The sequence below is a fragment of the Myiozetetes cayanensis genome, unplaced genomic scaffold, assembly GCF_022539395.1.
Source record: "Myiozetetes cayanensis isolate MyiCay16 unplaced genomic scaffold, myiCay2020 scf16, whole genome shotgun sequence".
Classification (NCBI taxonomy): domain Eukaryota; kingdom Metazoa; phylum Chordata; class Aves; order Passeriformes; family Tyrannidae; genus Myiozetetes; species Myiozetetes cayanensis.
In genome coordinates, this window is record NW_026087270.1 from 10,803,022 (window position 1) to 10,820,904 (window position 17,883).

The 17,883-nt window shown below is 51.5% G+C and overlaps 1 protein-coding gene across 3 annotated transcripts in view; it reads left to right on the forward strand.

Moving 5' to 3' along the window:
- The window catches only part of ANKRD11 (ankyrin repeat domain containing 11), a 133,575-nt gene that overhangs the window by 88,978 nt on the left and 26,714 nt on the right, over window positions 1–17,883 (forward strand). For 2 of the 3 annotated variants that reach the window (XM_050311249.1, XM_050311250.1), the window contains exon 3: window positions 11,114–11,258. In XM_050311249.1, coding sequence (XP_050167206.1) covers window positions 11,172–11,258 — 87 coding nt within the window. In that variant the 5' untranslated portion in view covers window positions 11,114–11,171. Of the gene's footprint in view, window positions 1–1,493; window positions 1,518–11,113; window positions 11,259–17,883 lie in introns of those variants that run through there. The other variant, XM_050311251.1, reaches the window with a different exon arrangement.

Here is a 17,883-nt window from a genome sequence, read left to right on the forward strand (position 1 = left end):
CCTGTGCTGGGCTGGGTTCTGCCAGGGTTCCACCCTGGTTCGTGAGGAGGCTTAGTCCTGGGATCACAAACAGAAGCTGGCTGTGCTCATCTCTCGAGGCTGTCATTCCTGGGAGGACTGGCAGTGTCCCCTTTGCCTGCTGTGATCCTGATGGGAGCACGTGTGCAGCGTGCCAGGTGCCAGCCACGTCAGCCTGGCGCAGACCTGGGGGACCAGGTATAAATAGTACCATTCCACTTGTTCTGTTCCTACCTGTGTCCTCATGATTGCTCCAAGGCTTGGATCCATGGATGTGTTACTTTGTTCTGGCTGCAGCCTGGCTTTGGGCTGCTCTTGGGGCAGAGGCTGCCTGTCAGTTCCAGCTTCTGTTTCCCCGCCAGGGTCACCAAGCCTGAATTTGATCCCTCTCTTCTCCAAATTCTGTGACTGAGTGCCACGTTGTCACACCGAGTCCTCAGCCTGGGGAACCAGGCAGATCCAGGATACAGCTGGAGACAGACCTTGCTTTTTAAGGAAGACAAGGAGGTGGCAGAGAATCAGTTGGGTTTTTTCCCCCCAGTTTGCCACGCATTATGTGTTGTCTGCGCGTTGCCTTTTATAAGGTGCTGGGGCTCCTGGGCAAGCCATGGTGGAGCTGTGCCATGGTGCCAGGGACATCCAAAGAGCCACACACTTCCTACCATGTGTCTGGTCAGCTATTCCAGGTATTCATAGAATTATGGAGTCATGGAATGGTTTAGATTGGAAAGGACCTGAAAGCTCATCCAGCTCCACTCCCTGCCATGGGCAGGGACACCTTCCATGAGACCGGATTGCACCAAGCCCCGTCCAACCTGGCCTTGAACGCTTCCACAACCTTGCTGGGTATTCTCAGTTTGACTCAGTTTTCAGCCAGTGTTGAAGCAGCAGCTTTATCACAAATTGTCTTCCCAGAGGCCACATGTCACTTCATGGGGCTCAAAGTCAAGGAGGGGCTCTCAGGTTTTTTTGAGGGGGGGCACATGTCCTTACAGAAAAGTCTGTTGAAGCAGGTCCATTCTTACAGCTTCCCATCACTCCTCCTCTGAAGGCACCTTAACAAGAGCTTTGTAGAGAAAATTGAGTTCCCCCTATACAGGAGCCTACCTGTTTTGCTAAATGCATTCCTGTGTTTTCACAAACGATAGATCTTCAAAAGCTGTGTAATTTGGGAGCTGGAGCTGGAAGAAGGAGAGCAGCAGGTTTGTGGAGAATTCACCTTGGTTTGATGCTTTGCAAGCCAGCAGTAGGGTTGTGCCGTGCCCAAACCTTCCCTGCCAGCCCCTGGACCAGGATGGCTCCTTCCCTTGCTTCTGACGTGTGTCTGGCCGGGGTCCTGGCAGTGAGCTGAGCCAGGCAGGAGCCTCCTGGCATCACCATGGCCACAGGCAGGGACCTGCCGGCACCCGCCACAGCAGAGCCACCGCTTGTTGAACCGGGAATGGGAAAACCAGACGGGGAGTTTGGCTTCTGGAACAAGACGAGCAGAAGTGACGAAGGTAACGCAGGCAAGGTGCTTCTCCCCGTACACCTGGCAGCGGAGGGCATGTGGTTTGCTTGGAGAAGCTCAGGGTTTGTGTGTTTTCCACGTTGGCTGCAGCACACGGAGCCCCATGAAAGCCACAGCGAGTGTTTCCTGTCACACAGCGCGTTGGGCAGCGGCGTGGCAGTGAGCTGGCGTCAGCAGCACAGCTCCAGCCGGGGCTCAGCTCCCAGCTCGGGCTGAAATAATCGGGAAATCCTCTGGTGGTATCTGCGTGTCGGGACTCAGGGAGCTGCCATGGCTTTTTCAGTGGTACAGAAAGCGTGGTGACAGTTCTGCTGGCGGGGAGGGAGCAGCAGCAGTTGAGAAGGAAAGGACCCAGCTCTGAGTGTGGCACCTCACGCATGGCTGCCCAGAAGTGTGCACAGCAGACCCGCCGTGTGCCCGCTCTCCTGCCCTCCCCTTCCTTCCCTCCTGCATGGAGCTGTGAATCCAGCAGAAACCTTTCCCCCTTCTGTAGCCTGGTGCTTGCCCTGCCTTCGCATCATGCCGTGCTGCTCCATGGTCCCTGGTGTGTTAAGGAGAAAGGCTTCCCTGCTGAATGCTGCCCTGGCACAAGCTGGAACTTCACATGGCCCAGGCTTTTCCCCCTCCTTCCCCAAGTTCCTTCCATGCTTACAGAATTCCAGTTTAATGTGAGCTATGAATCCATCTTTTCATAGAATCCCAGAATGGGATTTAAGGGACCTTAAAGCTCATCTCATTCCACCCCCTGCCATGGGCAGGGACACCTTCCCCTATCCTAGGTTGCTCCAAGCCCCATCCAACCTGGCCTTATGTCCATCTCTATTCAGTCCTTGCGCTGTCATTTAAAATCTGCCAATAATATGGCAAACAAATCTAAGTGTTGCTGCAAAGTGTTTTGTACAGGATAAAACATTGGTCTGGAACGCACTGGCCTCAGTGGGAGAAGGAAAAGAGGAAAGCAAAGCTCCTGGGTTTGCAGACCCCAAATTAGAGGAAGTCAGTGAAGTTCTGTGCTGGATTCTTCCCAAAGCCTGATTCCTTCAGGGCCCCTATGTGAGATTCATTCGGTCTGGTCCTTGCTCCTGAATCCACCAAAATATTCCTGAGGTTCCCACGCTGGGAGGAAGCACAAGGATGCTGAGATGGAGAGAGGGATCCTGGGAAGAATTGTGCAAGAACAGGGAGGACGAAGGATGTTTTGCTGCCATTACCATGGATTTTGCTGCTTGCAGCTGGGAGATGTTACTTGTCCACGTTGCGACATCGTGGACTGAAACCAGATTTAAACACAGACATCCCAAAGCATTTGTCCAAATTCCCCGAGGCTCAAGCAGGGATTTCACTGGGGTGTAGCTGGAGTTGCAGAGTTCCTCAGGGTGTTCATAGCAGGACTTTCATGCTGAGGGTCTCCTCAATTTGAAGGGCCTTTTTCCAGTGGCCATGGCACCTTTTGCAAAATATTTTTGATTTCTTCCTTGTGTAATGAATGTGCTTAGTCTTGGTCTCTTCTCAGGTTTAAGGGCATGTTTGAGTCATGTGGTTTATTTGTAGTTAAAGCTGGTTTTTCTCCTAGACTTCGACATAGTGAAGCATGTGATGGTGGTAATTGGGCAGGACTGGAGCGAGTCTTGGTTGGGTTTTACTGCAAGGTGTGTGTCATTATATGTATGTGTGTCTGTACATGTGTGGCATGTACATGTGTATGTACAGATATGGACACAGGGAACATGGAATATTTATGGAATTAAAGCAGCCCAGACTCCCAGGGCCTTGTCTCTGTTCAGCTGTGTCACATCAGTGCCAATTCTGAGTGCCTGAGAGTGAACAGGGCACAGAGTTATGGGTGATGAGGCCATGTAACAGTGATGCCTGTGCTCATTTAAATGGCCAGAAATTAGCTCAAATGCATCTTCATCCTGCCACCTTCCCAAGCCTTCCTGTTGTGCAGCCAAGCAGCAGATGGGGCTCTCAGAAGCCAGCACGAGCTTTCTGTAGGAATGGTGTTCGTCGTGCAGCTTCCTCTTGGGACAGGGCACTGGTGCCAGGAGTGGGGAGGTGGAATATGTGCAGGTGGGAGCACGGAGGAGCCTCAGCTCTGGCTGAGGAGGGAACAGAGTGTGGCAGCAGATCCTGCCAACCCCAGGTCCCCAGTGCCACCAGCAGGGTGGGTGACACCGGTTGTCACTGCCAGGGCATTGAAAGCTGCTGGTACTTCATCTGTCACCCTTGGGTCCATGAGATTCAGCATCAAAACAAGGACAGCACTGGTCAGGAATTGTGTATGCTAACTTGTTTCTCTGTCTTGAAAATGGGTCCAGCCCATTTTTGGGTCTTAGCTGGTCCTCCTGAACCCCGTGAGCTGCACTTCAGCAGAGCAATCCACAGCCCCAGCTCCGTGCTGGGCACAGGGGGCAGAGCCTGGCTCCCCAAACTGTCCTGGGAACACAGTGAGTTCTGCAGATTTGTGTTTAAATTTTGCCAGGATAAAGCAGTCCCAGGGAATCCCTGTCTTTCTCCACTGGTGGGACTTTCAAGACCCTGCTCACATTCCTGTGAGCTGCGGGTGAAGGCTTCACCCTGCCTGAAATTCTCAACTCATCAGGGTTGTGTTTCTTCCCTGTTTTCTGTGTGCAGGGTAGTTTGGGCTGTGTTCTTCCTCCCATATGCAGCAGCAGTGGAAATATCTGTGTGAAGTTGATCACAGTTTTAAGGTTGTTGTTCAGGAACTCCGGCAGAGACTGTGTTGGCAGACACGGCTCTTCCCTGGCTGAAGCCTGGTGGGTTTCTGTGCAAAGCAGGGATGGGCAAAGCACGGAGTACTCCCTGTCCAGTAGGTTTTGGTCCAAGCTGGTGATTTGGAGCCATCCTGGAGAGGACAGCAGTCTGATCAGCTCTCCCACCCTGGGTAACGGTGGTGTGGTGTGTCCCTACACTGCTCCAGCCTTCCTGTAGCACTCCGGCTGCTCCAGAGGTTTCCTCATCGCAGCTGATCCTGCTCCCAGAGCACAGCTCGGAGCACTGACTCAAACTACAGTTTTGTAACCTTGGCCAGGAACCAGATCATCCATCGGCAACATCCAGAAGTGGAGCAATACCAGAGGCAGCTGCGTACAGATAATTGAGGGAAGGGTTTGTGGGAAAAACTGCTCCCTGAGAAACCGCACAGGCGGAGTGGCTGCTCGTGGGTGCAGGGCACTGTCAGGGCTCGCTCCTAGTTCGGACTTTGTGTCTCCCAAGAACTGTCCCAGCTGGAGGATTCTGAGTCACAATGTGGTTGGGCAGAAATATCCAAATATAATCCTGTTAAATAGCAACACTTGGTGTAACAGAAGTGTGTGGAGCTGCCAGAATTTGGGACTGTTGACCTCCTGCTGGGGCAGGAGAAGACACTGGCAGGTCATAGGTGTGGCGTTGTGGTTGGAATTCAACCCTTGGCAGGGATGAGTTAGTGTACTGGGTCACTGCTGGAGAACTGTGGAGGAGTTGGATGCTCACAGAGCCCAGTGGGGTCATGGGCATCATCCTGACCATGGTCCTTGGAGACATGGGTGCAAATCCATGTGCAGGCTGACCTGCTCTTCTGTGTTGTTTTCTGCAGGTCCTGAGGAACACCAGGAAGGGGCATCTGTTCCACAGGTGATTGAAATACTAAGAGCTGCCTTAATTCAGTAATATTATTTAAGTAACTTAGGTTGCAGGATTGTTTTTTATTACAGTGAGGTTGGGGAGGCCCTGGCACAGCTCTGGCTGCCTCATCGCTGGAGGTGTTCAAGGCTGGGTTGGACAGTGCTTGGAGCAACCTTGTCTGGTGGAAAGGTGTCCCTACCTGTGGCAGGGGATTGGAATTAGATGGTCTTTAAATTTCCTTTCATCCCAGTCTGGGATTCCATGATTCCAACATAGTAAGTTTACATGACTGGTGTGTATTTGAGAGAGCAGCAAGCCTTGCCCAAGCCAGCTGTGAGTCGTTTCAGGATATCAGGAGGTCAGGAAACACTGTGGAGTAAGGCAGAATAAATATTTGGGAAAGGTGGAAGGAAGGACAGTTACTGGGGACCAGGTATTGATGTTGAGAACAGGAGAGAAGCTGTGCAAAGAGGTGAATGAAGATGTTTCGTATCTAAGAACTGATAAGGAGGGACATCCCCCTTCAAAAGCCAGGAGCAAACAGATAACAGGTTCCCCCTGGTAAGTAAAGGTGTGGAGTTGAAGGTGAGGACACGATGGAGCTGTGAGACCAGGAGAGCATGCTTTGCTGTGGAAAACACAGGGCTCTCTCCATTGCCCTTTTTTGGGTCCTAAGAATTAGCACCTTGCACTGCACTATCTCATTAATAGCTAATCTCTGGTTACCCATTGTCAGGTGCTGAGGAAACCACCTGTGTTTGCTGTGCAGGCTTGCAGGGCTCCTGCTGCTCCTAGCCCTGTGTACTCACCGTGGAAGACCATGGACTTTACTCCTCCAGAGCGGGACTGGAGCACAAAGAACGATTGTTCCTTGTTCTGCAAACTGCACATCCTGCTGGTGCTCATGTGCAATTTCAGGGACTAATCATGGGTCGTGTTGGCCAAACAGGTGAAGGATAAACTGGTGGAGAGCTGGTGCTGGGAGCATGTTGGTGGAGCAGCCTGAAGGTGTCCCTGCCCATGGCAGAGGGTGGAACGAGATGAGCTTTAAGGTCCCTTCCCACCCAGACAGTTCTGGGATTCTATGGTTATGCATGTTGAAAGACCTCACCTCTTGGTTTTCTCCCCTTGCTTTCCAGTATTGGGGGTGTGTGTCAACTTCTGGGTGTGAGATAATATTTTAAGGCAATTTTCAAAGATTTAAGACACCTGTTTTTCTGGGACAGAGTCCTTAAAAGGAACTTGAGGTATTAAAATTATCATTTTTCACAAGGTTTGTTCCTATTCCAACCTTTTCAGACCAAACAAATGTGTTGGATCTGTGCAAATAATGTCTGGGGCTCTAATTGCATTGGGGGGTTTGCATGGGCAGGAGCCTCCAGGCAATTCCCTCCTTATTTTCTGGCATTGAGGGAAGGCTCCACAATCTTTTTTACTCCAGGCTGGCGGGGTCCGGGCAGGCTCCGATGCACAGATCGTGGGCATGAGCTCATTTGTTGTGGCTTCAGCTTGAATGGCAGGAGTTTGGCTGCTCTGCGGGAGGGCAGGGATGGAGGGCTGGAATGGAGTGCTGGGATGGGGGGCTAGGACCAGCAAAGCTGTGGAAAGCTGCTGTTCCCCCCTGGAGATACATCTGAAAATGTTCTTTATTCCTCCCTGTAAGGGTGGGGAGGCCCTGGCACAGGTTGCCCAGAGAAGCTGTGACTGCCCCATCCGTGGAAGTGTCCAAGGCCAGGTTGGACAGGGCTTGGAGCAACCTGGGATAGTGGAAGGTGTCTGGGCCCATGGCAGGGAGTGGAACTGGATAAACTTTGAGTTTCCTTCCAGCCAAACCATTCCATGATTCCATGATTCTGTGATTCATTTGAGGTCCTCAGTGGTGTTTGCATTTCCCTTGTCACAGCTATGTTTGTTGGTGTGTTGCTCGCTGGGCCCGTGAGGAAGGAGGGATAGGGATGGGAGAATTTGAATGTATATGGGATCCGTTGGGTTTGTTAAAGAGGAATCTCCTCTTGGACATGGTGTTGGTGTTGTCTGGCTGGGGCTGGAGTGGGCTCTGTCCATGTTCCTCTGTTCCTCTGTGCCTGTCCCAGTTTGCTGTCACCTTCACTGGGAGCCTGGTCCTGGCAAACAGGAGCAGCTGGTCCCATGCTGCCTCCCAGATGTCCTGAGCTTGAAGCCAGCAGTGCTCTCCTCCTCATCCCTCCAAAGGACAGATGAATCCCTGCTCCCTTCCCTCCCTTTTGGGACCATTGCTGTTTGAGGTCCTCCACAGAAGTGTTTGGTCTCAGTGTGTGGCTTTGACTTGGTGTGCCCTGGGCAGAATAAAACCCATTTTCAACTGGTTCCTCAGCTCAGCAAGGGAAGAGGATCGTGGGTGGGTGGGCATGGCCAGGGCTGGCTCTGCAGCTTTCCCAGGAGATTGTGTGGATCCAAGCTTTCCAGCAGTGGGGGCTGCTGTGGCCATGCCAGGGCCTGGTGACCACCAGGCCGTCTGTGCAGCCAGGGCTGGACACTGGCTGGGGGAAACAGCTCCTTTGTTTTCCAGGAGAAGTATGAGGGATTATGTTCCCTTGAACTCACTCAGTCTCCCACTTCTTACTGTGCGGCGACATGGGATCAGCTCCTTGGAGGAGCTTAGTTAATTGTTTATGAAATAGGAGGGGTGCTGGTTGTCTCTGGTAGGGAGGTGAGCTGGAGAAGGAGGTCGTGGGAGGGGGTGCTCATCCAGCTCCTGAATTAGGAGGGGTTGAAGCCGAATTGTCATTCTGCAGCCCTAGATTTGCGACTCTTTGCTGCTCCTGGGGATGGCTCTTCCAGCTGGGAATGTGTACCTCCCCTCTGACTCTGATAAAACGTGCTTCAAAATGAAACGAACTTATTAAACGTGCTTAAAAATGAAAGGAAGGCTGCAGCGTTGTCGGCAATTGTTGTGCAAATGTGATACTCCCTGCAAGCTGTGGAACAGGCCAGGGCTGTGTTTACCCAGAGAGGCAGCGGCTTTCCAAGTGTAATGAGTCAGCTCTGCGAACAGAAGGGGCACAGAATTAATCTGGCATCCGTCTGGCCTTTTCTCAGTTAAACAGGTTTTGGAAGCTCCACGTGAATAGGTACCTACTCCTGGTACAAACAGCCACAAAGACTTGGGAGTGGGCACAGGTTTTTTGAGAATAAATTGGCAGCGTGCAGGTCATGGAGCTGTTTGAGCGAGGCACTGGTGGCAAAGTGGGGTTGATTTTTGGCTGCAGGTGGGAGGTGTGTCCCGGTCCCAGCCTGCTCACTGTCAGCAGAGCTGAAGCTGCTTGGGTTTAATATCCGTTGGAAAGGGTAAATAAATATCCGTTGCCCAGCACTTCATCTGAATTTCCACCTCTTAGATTTGCAGTGAATATTGAAGGGAATATTGTCCTCTGCTCCTGCCTCCTCCCAGGCACACGCTCCTTTCTCCTTTACCTGCACCTTAATGAGCCCCAGTAGGTGAAACCGAGGGGAAATAATTCTTTAATTTTACCAGTTGGCTAATGATGCTTGACAGAGTGAGGTTCTTGAGGCTGGGAATGGCTGGAGCTGCTCCTGGAGCCCTGACCTGGGGTGGGGTGTGGTGTGGGGGAGCTCCAGGAGCAGAGCCCCTTGCCTAGGCGTCGTGTTTGGTTCCAGCTCCAGCCCCCTGTGCTGGCAATCCAGGTATGGCTGAGCTGCCTTTCTAAGGTGCTGTTTGCATCAGCCCTTGTGTGCTGAACCCTGGCGCTGTCTCTGAGGAGTGAAGAGCAGAAATGTGGAGACACAAATCTCTGCAGGCATTCCCTCACTCAAACAGGTTTTCTTTTTCCATGATTCTCTATGGGCAGGTTGAGGTTATTAGATTGAATTTTCTGCACTTCTCCCCTTCTTGCTGCCCATCTGTGGCAAGGAGGAGAGTAGATCAGCCTGCTCCTGTCTTGGACAGTTCAGGTCCTTTCCTGTTCTTCCAGCTAGAAGGAAAGGGCTGGGGGCTGCTGGTTGGGAGTCCCAAAGCTCAACACCACAGCTGTCCCCGCCATCGAGCAGGGGGACACAGGGAGGTCTCTGTCCCCGAAGCTTTGCTCCTAAACACGAATAACCACCTTCCCATAGTCCAGGCAGAGGAGCTGGGGCTGTGAATTAGCCACCTTGGGAAGCACAGTCACCTGCTGGAAACACTAGTGCTGGGACTGTCTGTGCCAGGTGCTTTGGTCTGGGAACCTGTGCTGCTTCTGGGCTGCCTCTGAACTACGTTTTTAAAAAGAAAAAAACAAAACACAAACCAACCCAAAGGGCCCCAAAGCCTCTGAAGCGTAAATAAAACATTTAAATTTGAAAGGGATTTCCAGGGAACTTCTGAAATATAAGGCTGATGAAAGCACCACTCTTGATTTCCTCCAGCCTGTAACCCCTGTCCTGCTCTGCTGCAGGTGTGGGATCCAGCACCTGGCAAGGTGGTGCCAGGCTCTCCCAGGACATGGTTCAAGTCCCTGCTGCTTCAGTGAGGGCTGGCAGGAGGCCTTGGGTCCTGTCCTGTCCTGTCCTGTCCTGTCCTGTCCTGTCCTGTCCTCTCCTCTCCTCTCCTCTCCTCTCCTCTCCTCTCTCCTCTCTCCTCTCTCCTCTCTCCTTTCTCTTCTCTCCTCTCTCCTCTGCTTTCTCTCTCTCTCCCCGCCCCCAGAATTCCCATCTCGTGATGGAGCACTGCGTGACTTTGTTCCTGGACAATTTCCTGCAATTGTAGCTCTGCAGAGCTGCTGGTGTCAGACGTTAATGGGTGCGATGTTAGTCCTGGCAGGTGACAGCTGGGGAAAAGTTCCCAAAAGTGCCCTGTTTGTGCCATTGCAGCCTCAGTCGGAGAAGCCCACTGCTGTCGGGGTTGCTGGGGGTCACTCCTCGCAGATATCCCTTGGCACGGATGCTTTCCAGTCTCGGGAGAGGAGATATTTTTGTTCACCTAAAAGGGCCTTGGCTCCGGCTGCTGTTCCTGATCCCTGTTACAGCTTGCACCTCCCTGTATTTCAGATGTCAGTTGTTGTTCCAGCCCTGTAACCAGGCAACACACACTGGAGCAGGAGTGCTTTGTACCCTCTAGGTTGCCTCACCTGGGCCAAGGTGTGGCACCAGAGCCAGAGCTGAGATGTCAAACAGCCCTGGGAACGCTCTGACCCCTCGGTGCGTTCTGGTCTCATAATGGCAACATGTTCAGTAAGAGCATTTTTTAATGTAGGTTTTGTAATTTGTGTTGGTCCTGCAAGTGTGTCTGGGCATTCAGTGTGGCAAACTGTTCCTCAGGGTTGTCCTGTATCCCTGCACTCTGGATGGAGCTGCAGCTCCAGGAGGCTTTGTGTAGGCTTGGAGTGATGCTGTGGATGAAGAGCAGGAGAGATGTTGCTCTTTGCTGGGACATTATCCATTCTAGGCTATTCTGTGCACATGGAACAAGCCATGTTTGCAGCTGCAGGTCCCAACTTGCCTCCCTCTTCTCCCAGGGAACAAAGATAGGATGGGAGGACACAGCCTCAAGCTGTGCCAGGTGACGTTCAGGTGGACATCAGGAGGAATTTCTTCATGGAAAGAAGAATGTCAGGCATTGAAAGGGTCTTCCCAGGGAGATGGTGGAGTCCCCATCCCTGGAGGTGTTCAAGGAATGCTGGACTTGTCACTCAGTGCTCTGGTCTGGTTGGCAAGGTGGGGATCAGTCACAGGTTGGACTCACAGGTCTTGGAAGGTCTTTTCCAGCATAAATGGTTCTGTGATTCCCTATGTGATTCCTCGCAGCACCTCTTACTTATTGGGAAGGTGGCAGGAGCCTCCAGTGGCTTCTCCCACATATGAGGGTGGTCTGCCATCCAAGGGTTGGGAAGGGTTGTATCCCCATGGGAAGTGCCTTGCCTTTCCCCCCTGCAGTGGGAAGATCCTTCTGAGATGTCTGACCTTCCTTTTCCTCTCTCCCAACAGACGGTCGATGATGAGGCGATGGCAGCATAAATGAAGATCAAGTAAGGAAGGCAGAACGATGCCCAAGGGTGGGTGTTCTAAAACACCACAGTCAGAAGATTTCTCTCTCAGCAACGACATGGTGGAGAAACAAACGGGGAAAAAGGTTTGTGTTTGGATCATCTTCCTTCCTTTGGGAATGCTACTCCTGGAGCCTGGCATCTCCAAGCCATGGAGTGTTTCATGTGGTGGGAGGTTGCCATGGGCTCTTATCCTGGGAATGACATTGGTGTGTTGGTGCTCTGCCAGCTGATGGGGTCCATGTTATTCCTCTGTGGCTGCAGTCCTTCCCAGGAAATGCTATGGCCACCTGGACCCACCTTGGCTGAGCAATAGGATATGCTTTGGAAGATTCTCTTCCACAGTACTGTGCATTTTTAGGGGTTTCTTCACTGAGCTGTGGAAGGCCCAAGTGATGCAGTCATGGGTGAAAGTGTGTGCTGGGCGAGGGAGGAGCTTCTCCTCTGGATGGAAATGCCATGTCCGTGTCAGGCTCAGCTGGTCTTGCTTCCCCCAGCAGTGTGGGCTGACCAGGGCTCAGCCTGGGGAGCTGCTCTGCTGAAATTGCTGCTTCTGGGCTTTATTTGAGGTGTTTGGGTTTTGGTGTGGCTTGATGTGAAGCTACTGAGATGAAATCTGAGTTGAAGGATTAATAAGTTCACACTTCTCCTCTTCATTCTCAGATTCTTGTTTTGCTCCGGGCTTGAGCTCTGCCTCCTCTCATTCAGCTTTTCCCCCTTCTCAGTATCAGTCATTTCCAGTCAATAGTTTTGCAGAAATCTGGGTGCAAATTTAAATAAACATGAAAACCTACATCTACCGATTTCTGCTAAGGAAACAAATCTCATCCACTTCCCTTTCATCTCCTTGCTCCAGTTTCTCAGCATTCCCGCAGGAGTTTCTGCCTGGGAGCTGAAGCTGAGCATGGCGAGCCCCAGCTCCGTCACTTCCCCTGCAGTCTCTGCCGTGGTGATGGCAATAACACCTCGTGTGATTGAGGTCATATTACTGACAAAATGAGGAAAATGCCAGATAGCCAGCAGGAAAATCCCAGGCAGGATTTGGTTAAGGAGCATGTTTGTAGCGTCTGCCATGTTCCTCTTTCTGTGTTGTCGTGCATGGGCAGGTTGGTGCAGGAGCGTTGTGGGCACAGCGTGGGGCTTCTGGGAGGGAGCAAAATCTGGGATCAGGGGTATTGGAGAGGGAACAGCTGTCCTGGAGCATGGGGAAGATGCCAGCATTTACCCTGGCAAACAAGGATATGTAAATACAGGGCTGGTCTACGCCGGGTAAGAAGCTTAATGCTGGCGCAGGTGCTTGTGGAGGGAGAGGATCAGTTGGAATATGAATCAGCTCCCATTTTATTTCATCCACTCCCGGCAGCTTAAAGGTTGCGTGTTATTTACAGAGCAGGTTTGTCGAGCGGCGCGGAGGACGCTGGGAGCCGGAGTTATCTCCCGCTGGCTACAGAACTAGGACACAATTTTCTGCCTCCCATTCAGAGGTGTCGGCACAGACCTGCGGAGAGTGGCACTGAGGGGGACGGGGCAGAGCTTTCTGCTCACTTAATTCTGGCCTTTTCAACGGAGGAGGTGCTCACAGGCTCTTGTCTTCCCGAGGCTGAGCTGAGATCCAGCCCGAGTGGCCAAAGGATCTGTTTCTCCCTGTTTCTGGTTCATTCTGCAGCTGAGCTGGAGCAGTGACTCAGGGGAAAAGCACTTCGACCTCCTCCCTGCAGACGCTGTTGTACCTGCCTGTCAGCAGCCGCTGCCTTTCATATATCTTGCCTTTGTCAACACGTTCAAAGGCCTGAGATGTGACTTGGCACACGAGGCTGGATAGGGAGGGCAGAGCCCAAGCGGTGCCACACGCAGGGACCCACCAGTGGGCACAGAGAGAGCAAAGCAATGCCACTGCAGTGTTTTCCTCTTAATGTGACCTTAATATCCATAGCTGATTTAGCAATAAACAGACTTTACATGCCTGGGCTCTGCAGCTCCAGCGCTCGCAGTGGGATGGCGTTGGATGCTCAGGGGTTCTGGTGCTGCGGTGGGCTGAGGGCCACAGGGTCAAGGGGAATGGCCTTGAGCTGAGAGGTCAGGGTTAGATGAGATACTGGGAAGAAATCCTTCCCTTTGAGGGTGGTGAGGCCCTGGCACAGGTTGCCCAGAGAAGCTGTGGCTGCTCCATCCCTGGAAATGCCTAAGGCCAGGTTGAATGGGGCTTGGAGCAACCTGGTCTAGTGGAAGGTATCCCTGCCTATGGAACAAGATGGGCTTTAAGGTCCTTCCAACCCAAATCATTCCATGATTCTGTGATCACCAAACTTTGGACATGAGTTCCATGCTTGAACACACAGCAACCCAGCTCTCAGGGAAGCTGTGCGTTTCCAGAGGGCTCCTGCTTTGAGGAATAGGATGTCAGCTGCTGCTTTGAGCTGTCGAGCTCATACTGCTGGCTCTCTGCTCCCTGCCCTTCCACAGGAGGGACTTACGAACTAGTGGGATGCAACCACGAGAGTGAAGTGGTTTAAAGACTGTGTCTGACAGCATCGAAGCTGTTTCTCCCGAGGTTAGTGGAGCCCTTATATGGCTGCACTCAGCCTGCCCTGGGCGGGCACTGGCAGCCCCAGGGCTCCTCCTGCTGAGTTCAGGCTGAAGGGTTCTGTAAAAATCTGCATGCCTTATATGAATAATTCTGCTTTCTGGTCTAGATTTGCAGATCCCCATAGCAGAGGCAGATTACTCATGGCTTAGCCTGAGCAGGGCTCTGCAGCAAGAGTCAGATCAGTTGTGGAAACCATTTCCTGATGTGCCTGGGACTGGCTGGGTGGTTACACCGTGTGCTCGGCGCCTGCCACAGAGCATTTGCCTCTTTGTGGGGAAATGCTCCCTCTTGCATAGTCCAAATTGCATTTTTGCTGCAATGGTTGAGCTGAACACCAAGCAGAACAACAACTACCCCGGTTTTTGCTTGTAGGAGCTGGCAGAGATTAAAAAAACTGGAGCTTTTTCTCCTTCCTCTTCGCTCTGTTTCAGAAAAGGGAACACAGTCCATGTTTTTCAGTTCTTTTGGAACCCGATTGGGCTGTCAGGGCTTTTGAGTGCTGTACAAATGAGAGCTGGACTATGTGTCCACCAGAGTCACCTTCTGGGCCATGAAACCTGCAGAGACGTGGGTGACTTAGATACCGAAGAGCCCATGCTTTGGTGAAGAAAATCATCCCACGGTCATCACATCAGGGTCATGTTTCTTACAAACCTCGGTGCCTGAGGCTCACAGGAAAGGCTTCAGTTCCAATCACCTCCATACTTCAAATATTTTATTGCAGCTCTGATAACAACACAAATTCAGACTTTTTGGAACTTTGTGTGTGTACGTGTTGTACTCTGGTTTTGTAAAGGCTGCAAGGGACCCAGATTTAGGGACTAGTTTGGTTTCCACCACATCCAGTTGCCTTTTGGGTTAAACTGTCCCTTCCTTTTTGTAACGCAGGGGGAGAACCTTCTCCTGCCCCTTCTGCCCCTGACAAGACGTGGTCAGGAAATGACCTACTAGTGCAGGGAAAACCCCACCCTTTGGAGCATTTGGTTTTTTGCAGAGTGGGCTGGTTTGCCTGTGGCAGGACTTTGACGTGGGGCACAGGCCTTGGAGCCCTCAGTGCTCTTGGGCTTCTCCTCCTGGGCTGCCCGGGCTGGTTTTGTTCGTTGCTGCCTAATTTTTACTGACATCACAACCTGAAATGCTTTCAGCTTGTTTTGGAGAACAAAGGGCTCGGGGATTTCCATGGCTGGCAATGCAAGTCTCTGCATAAGCACTGGGATGTGAGTCAGGTTCTCTTGGAGCAAGGTGACGGGGCTGGAAATACAGATTCCTTTGCATGGGTTTGTAAATCACAGAGTCCCAGAATGATTTGGTTTGGAAGGGACCTTACAACTCATCTTGTCCCACTCACTGCTGTGGGCAGGGACACCTTCCACTTCCAGATTGCTCAGAGCCCCATCTAAATGAGTGTTATTAGAATTCTACATCAAAAGGAACCACAGGATTGTTTTTGCTCAAAGAACCAACCTTTGTCTGTTTTGTATGTCAGAAATGCCCTGATGAGATTGATATCAGGGTCTGTCGTGCTTTTGAGAGAAGCCCTTCTATCCCCAGGCTGCAGCATCTCACCCTGGTGGCTGCTGGGGCAGTTCGTGGTGGGTTTGTGCTCCAAACCATGGCAGCCAAAAGTGACTTGTGATCTTTTCACTTTTGCAAGTGTAACTCAAGGTGGGTTCAGTTACTCATATAGTAAATCTTACTAAGAACACAACGTGCCAGTAGGGGATTTTTCATGCACTCGTGGTTGCCACGTCCCCTTTGCCAAAGCAGCTTTTATTAACACCTACAAAGGGGAACTTGCTGCTGCTGCTGAGCTCTCAACTGTTCCCCGTCCCCAGACTCCTGTCCTGGCCTCGGAGAGCCCCAGCTCTTACACACAGATGTTACATACGAGTTTCTCTGCCAAGGCCAGGTTGGACGAGGCTTGGAGCATCCTGGTGCAGTGGAAGGTGTCCCTTGTGCATGGCAAAGGGGTTGGGATGAAATGAGCTTTGAGGTCCCTTCCAATCCAAATCATTCCAGGACTCTGTGATTCTGACTTGGATTTGTTCCATTTGTGAAACCTGATTCTGATGAGTCTGAGCTTACTTTAAACATGAGAAGACCTAAAAGTGAAACCAGGTTTTACTCGAGTAAAGGATGGCATTCTTCATTACAAAATTGGAAATAATTAGGGAAGTAAAGCTTAAAATAAGAAAAGGAAAACTTTCAGGAATAAGACTCTCCAACTGCCTTGATGTTCCACCCGCTGCTGCAGGCATCCCCAGCAGGTTGCTGCTTTCCAGGGGGGAGCAGAGTCTGGATCTTCCTTGCTCCAATTAGTAGAAAAGGTTATCGTTGTGCTACTGTACAAATTAATCTTCAAAGCAGTGCTGGGGCTGCTGCCGCTTCCTTCACTCTGTGGTATTTAATTGTGCTGAACTTACTGGATCAGCAGCTCTGAGCGTTGGGGCGGATGCAAAGGAAGCGCTGCCCGAGCGTGCCCGAGATTCACACGGACAGTTCCAGTGCCAATTCCACGCTGGGCTCACCCTGCTGTCTGGGAAGGTTTTTCCCCTAATTCCTCTACTCTCTCCCTCCTCCATCATGGAGATTTTAACAACATGGCAATAACAATGGCTTTAAATGGGAGGGTGGTGAGGCCCTGGCACAGGTTGCCCAGAGAAGCTTCCATCTGTGGAAGTGTTCTAGGCCAGGATGGATGGGACTTGGAGCAACCTGATCTAGTGGAAGGTGTCCCTGCCCATGGCAGGGGATGGAACTGAATAAGTTTAAGGTCCCTCCCAGCCCAAACCATGATTTTATGATTCTGACTTTCTAGAATAAGCTGCATTTTACATGTCCTTCCCTTTTTCTCACTCCTGGGTGTGCAGAGATCCTGGACAGCAAAAATCCATCAAAAAACCTACCCGATGTCTGAGAGCATCATCCCAGATGTTCCTTGAACTCTGACAGCCTTGGTGCCATGATCACAGTGCAGGAACCTCACGTGTCCTTAGTGCTCAGAGATGTCTTTTATCCAAGCAGATATAAGGAAAAGTTCAGGATGACCAGATATGGATGGCCAATGTGGGAAAAGGTGCTTTATTTGGTGGCTTTTCCGTGACACATACATGTTTTATTTTATTCTTTTAATAATAGAATCATAGAATTGGGACAGACTACAGTACCTGCTCACAACACGACATTCCTGGGAGATGATGGGAACTCCTCAGAGCAGCAGCTGGCAGTAGAAGTGGCATGATTTGTTATTCTCAACTATTTTTGTTCACCTCAGAAAAAGCAAGGCAAAAGCATTTCGATCTGGAGGGTTTAAAGGAAATGCTAGAGTGTTTATTTTGGCTGTGAGGACTCGGTCCCGCTGCTCCGGTGCTGAGGCCGGCACTCAGCAGCTGCTCTGGAGCAGGGCTGCCTTTCCTGGGGCTCCAAACGTGTCTTGGCTCCCTCCCACCACAGAGCCCTGTCAGGCAGGTTTGTTTCTCTTGCTTTACCAAAAAAGGGATTCCCCAGCCCATTTCCTCCGTCCTCACTGGAGCGCGGTGAGAAGAGCCACGGGGCTGTCACGCTGCAAACTGAACCCCTTGGGCCGAGTCGGGGTTTCTCTTTCATCTGTGGGTGAAGTCGGGTCTGCAGACAGAGACTCGGGAAGAGGAAGGAGCGACGCACGCAGTGACAGCACAGTCCTGTGACTGCTGGCACCGGGGCCACCTGCCAGGGACAGACAGGGACTGTGCCTCTCTAAACAAGGGAATGCTCTTAGGTTGGCTCCTCCGAGCTCCCGGCCACAGTCTGGCATGATTTAATGTATTGAGGTGCTTGTATTTAATCTGACTGCCTCTAAAGCTCAGGGTCTGGGTTTTGCTGGGTTATTGAAATCAGATCTGTCACAAAGCCGCTTGTGCTGCCCTTGTTGTTGGAGCGGGGGCACAGTGGTCAATCCAGAAGTGCTTGCTTAAAATAATACTGTTCCTCACATACAAAAAACACAAGGGCATGACCTCGGGCTGTGTATTCCTGGCACACTGAACTCCTGGAGTTTGAGTTGTGAACCAGCTCTCCCTGGTCACATGAAAAATCTCACCTGTCTCAGTACTTGGTAACTTTGTCTTGCTCAGGATGTTCCTTCA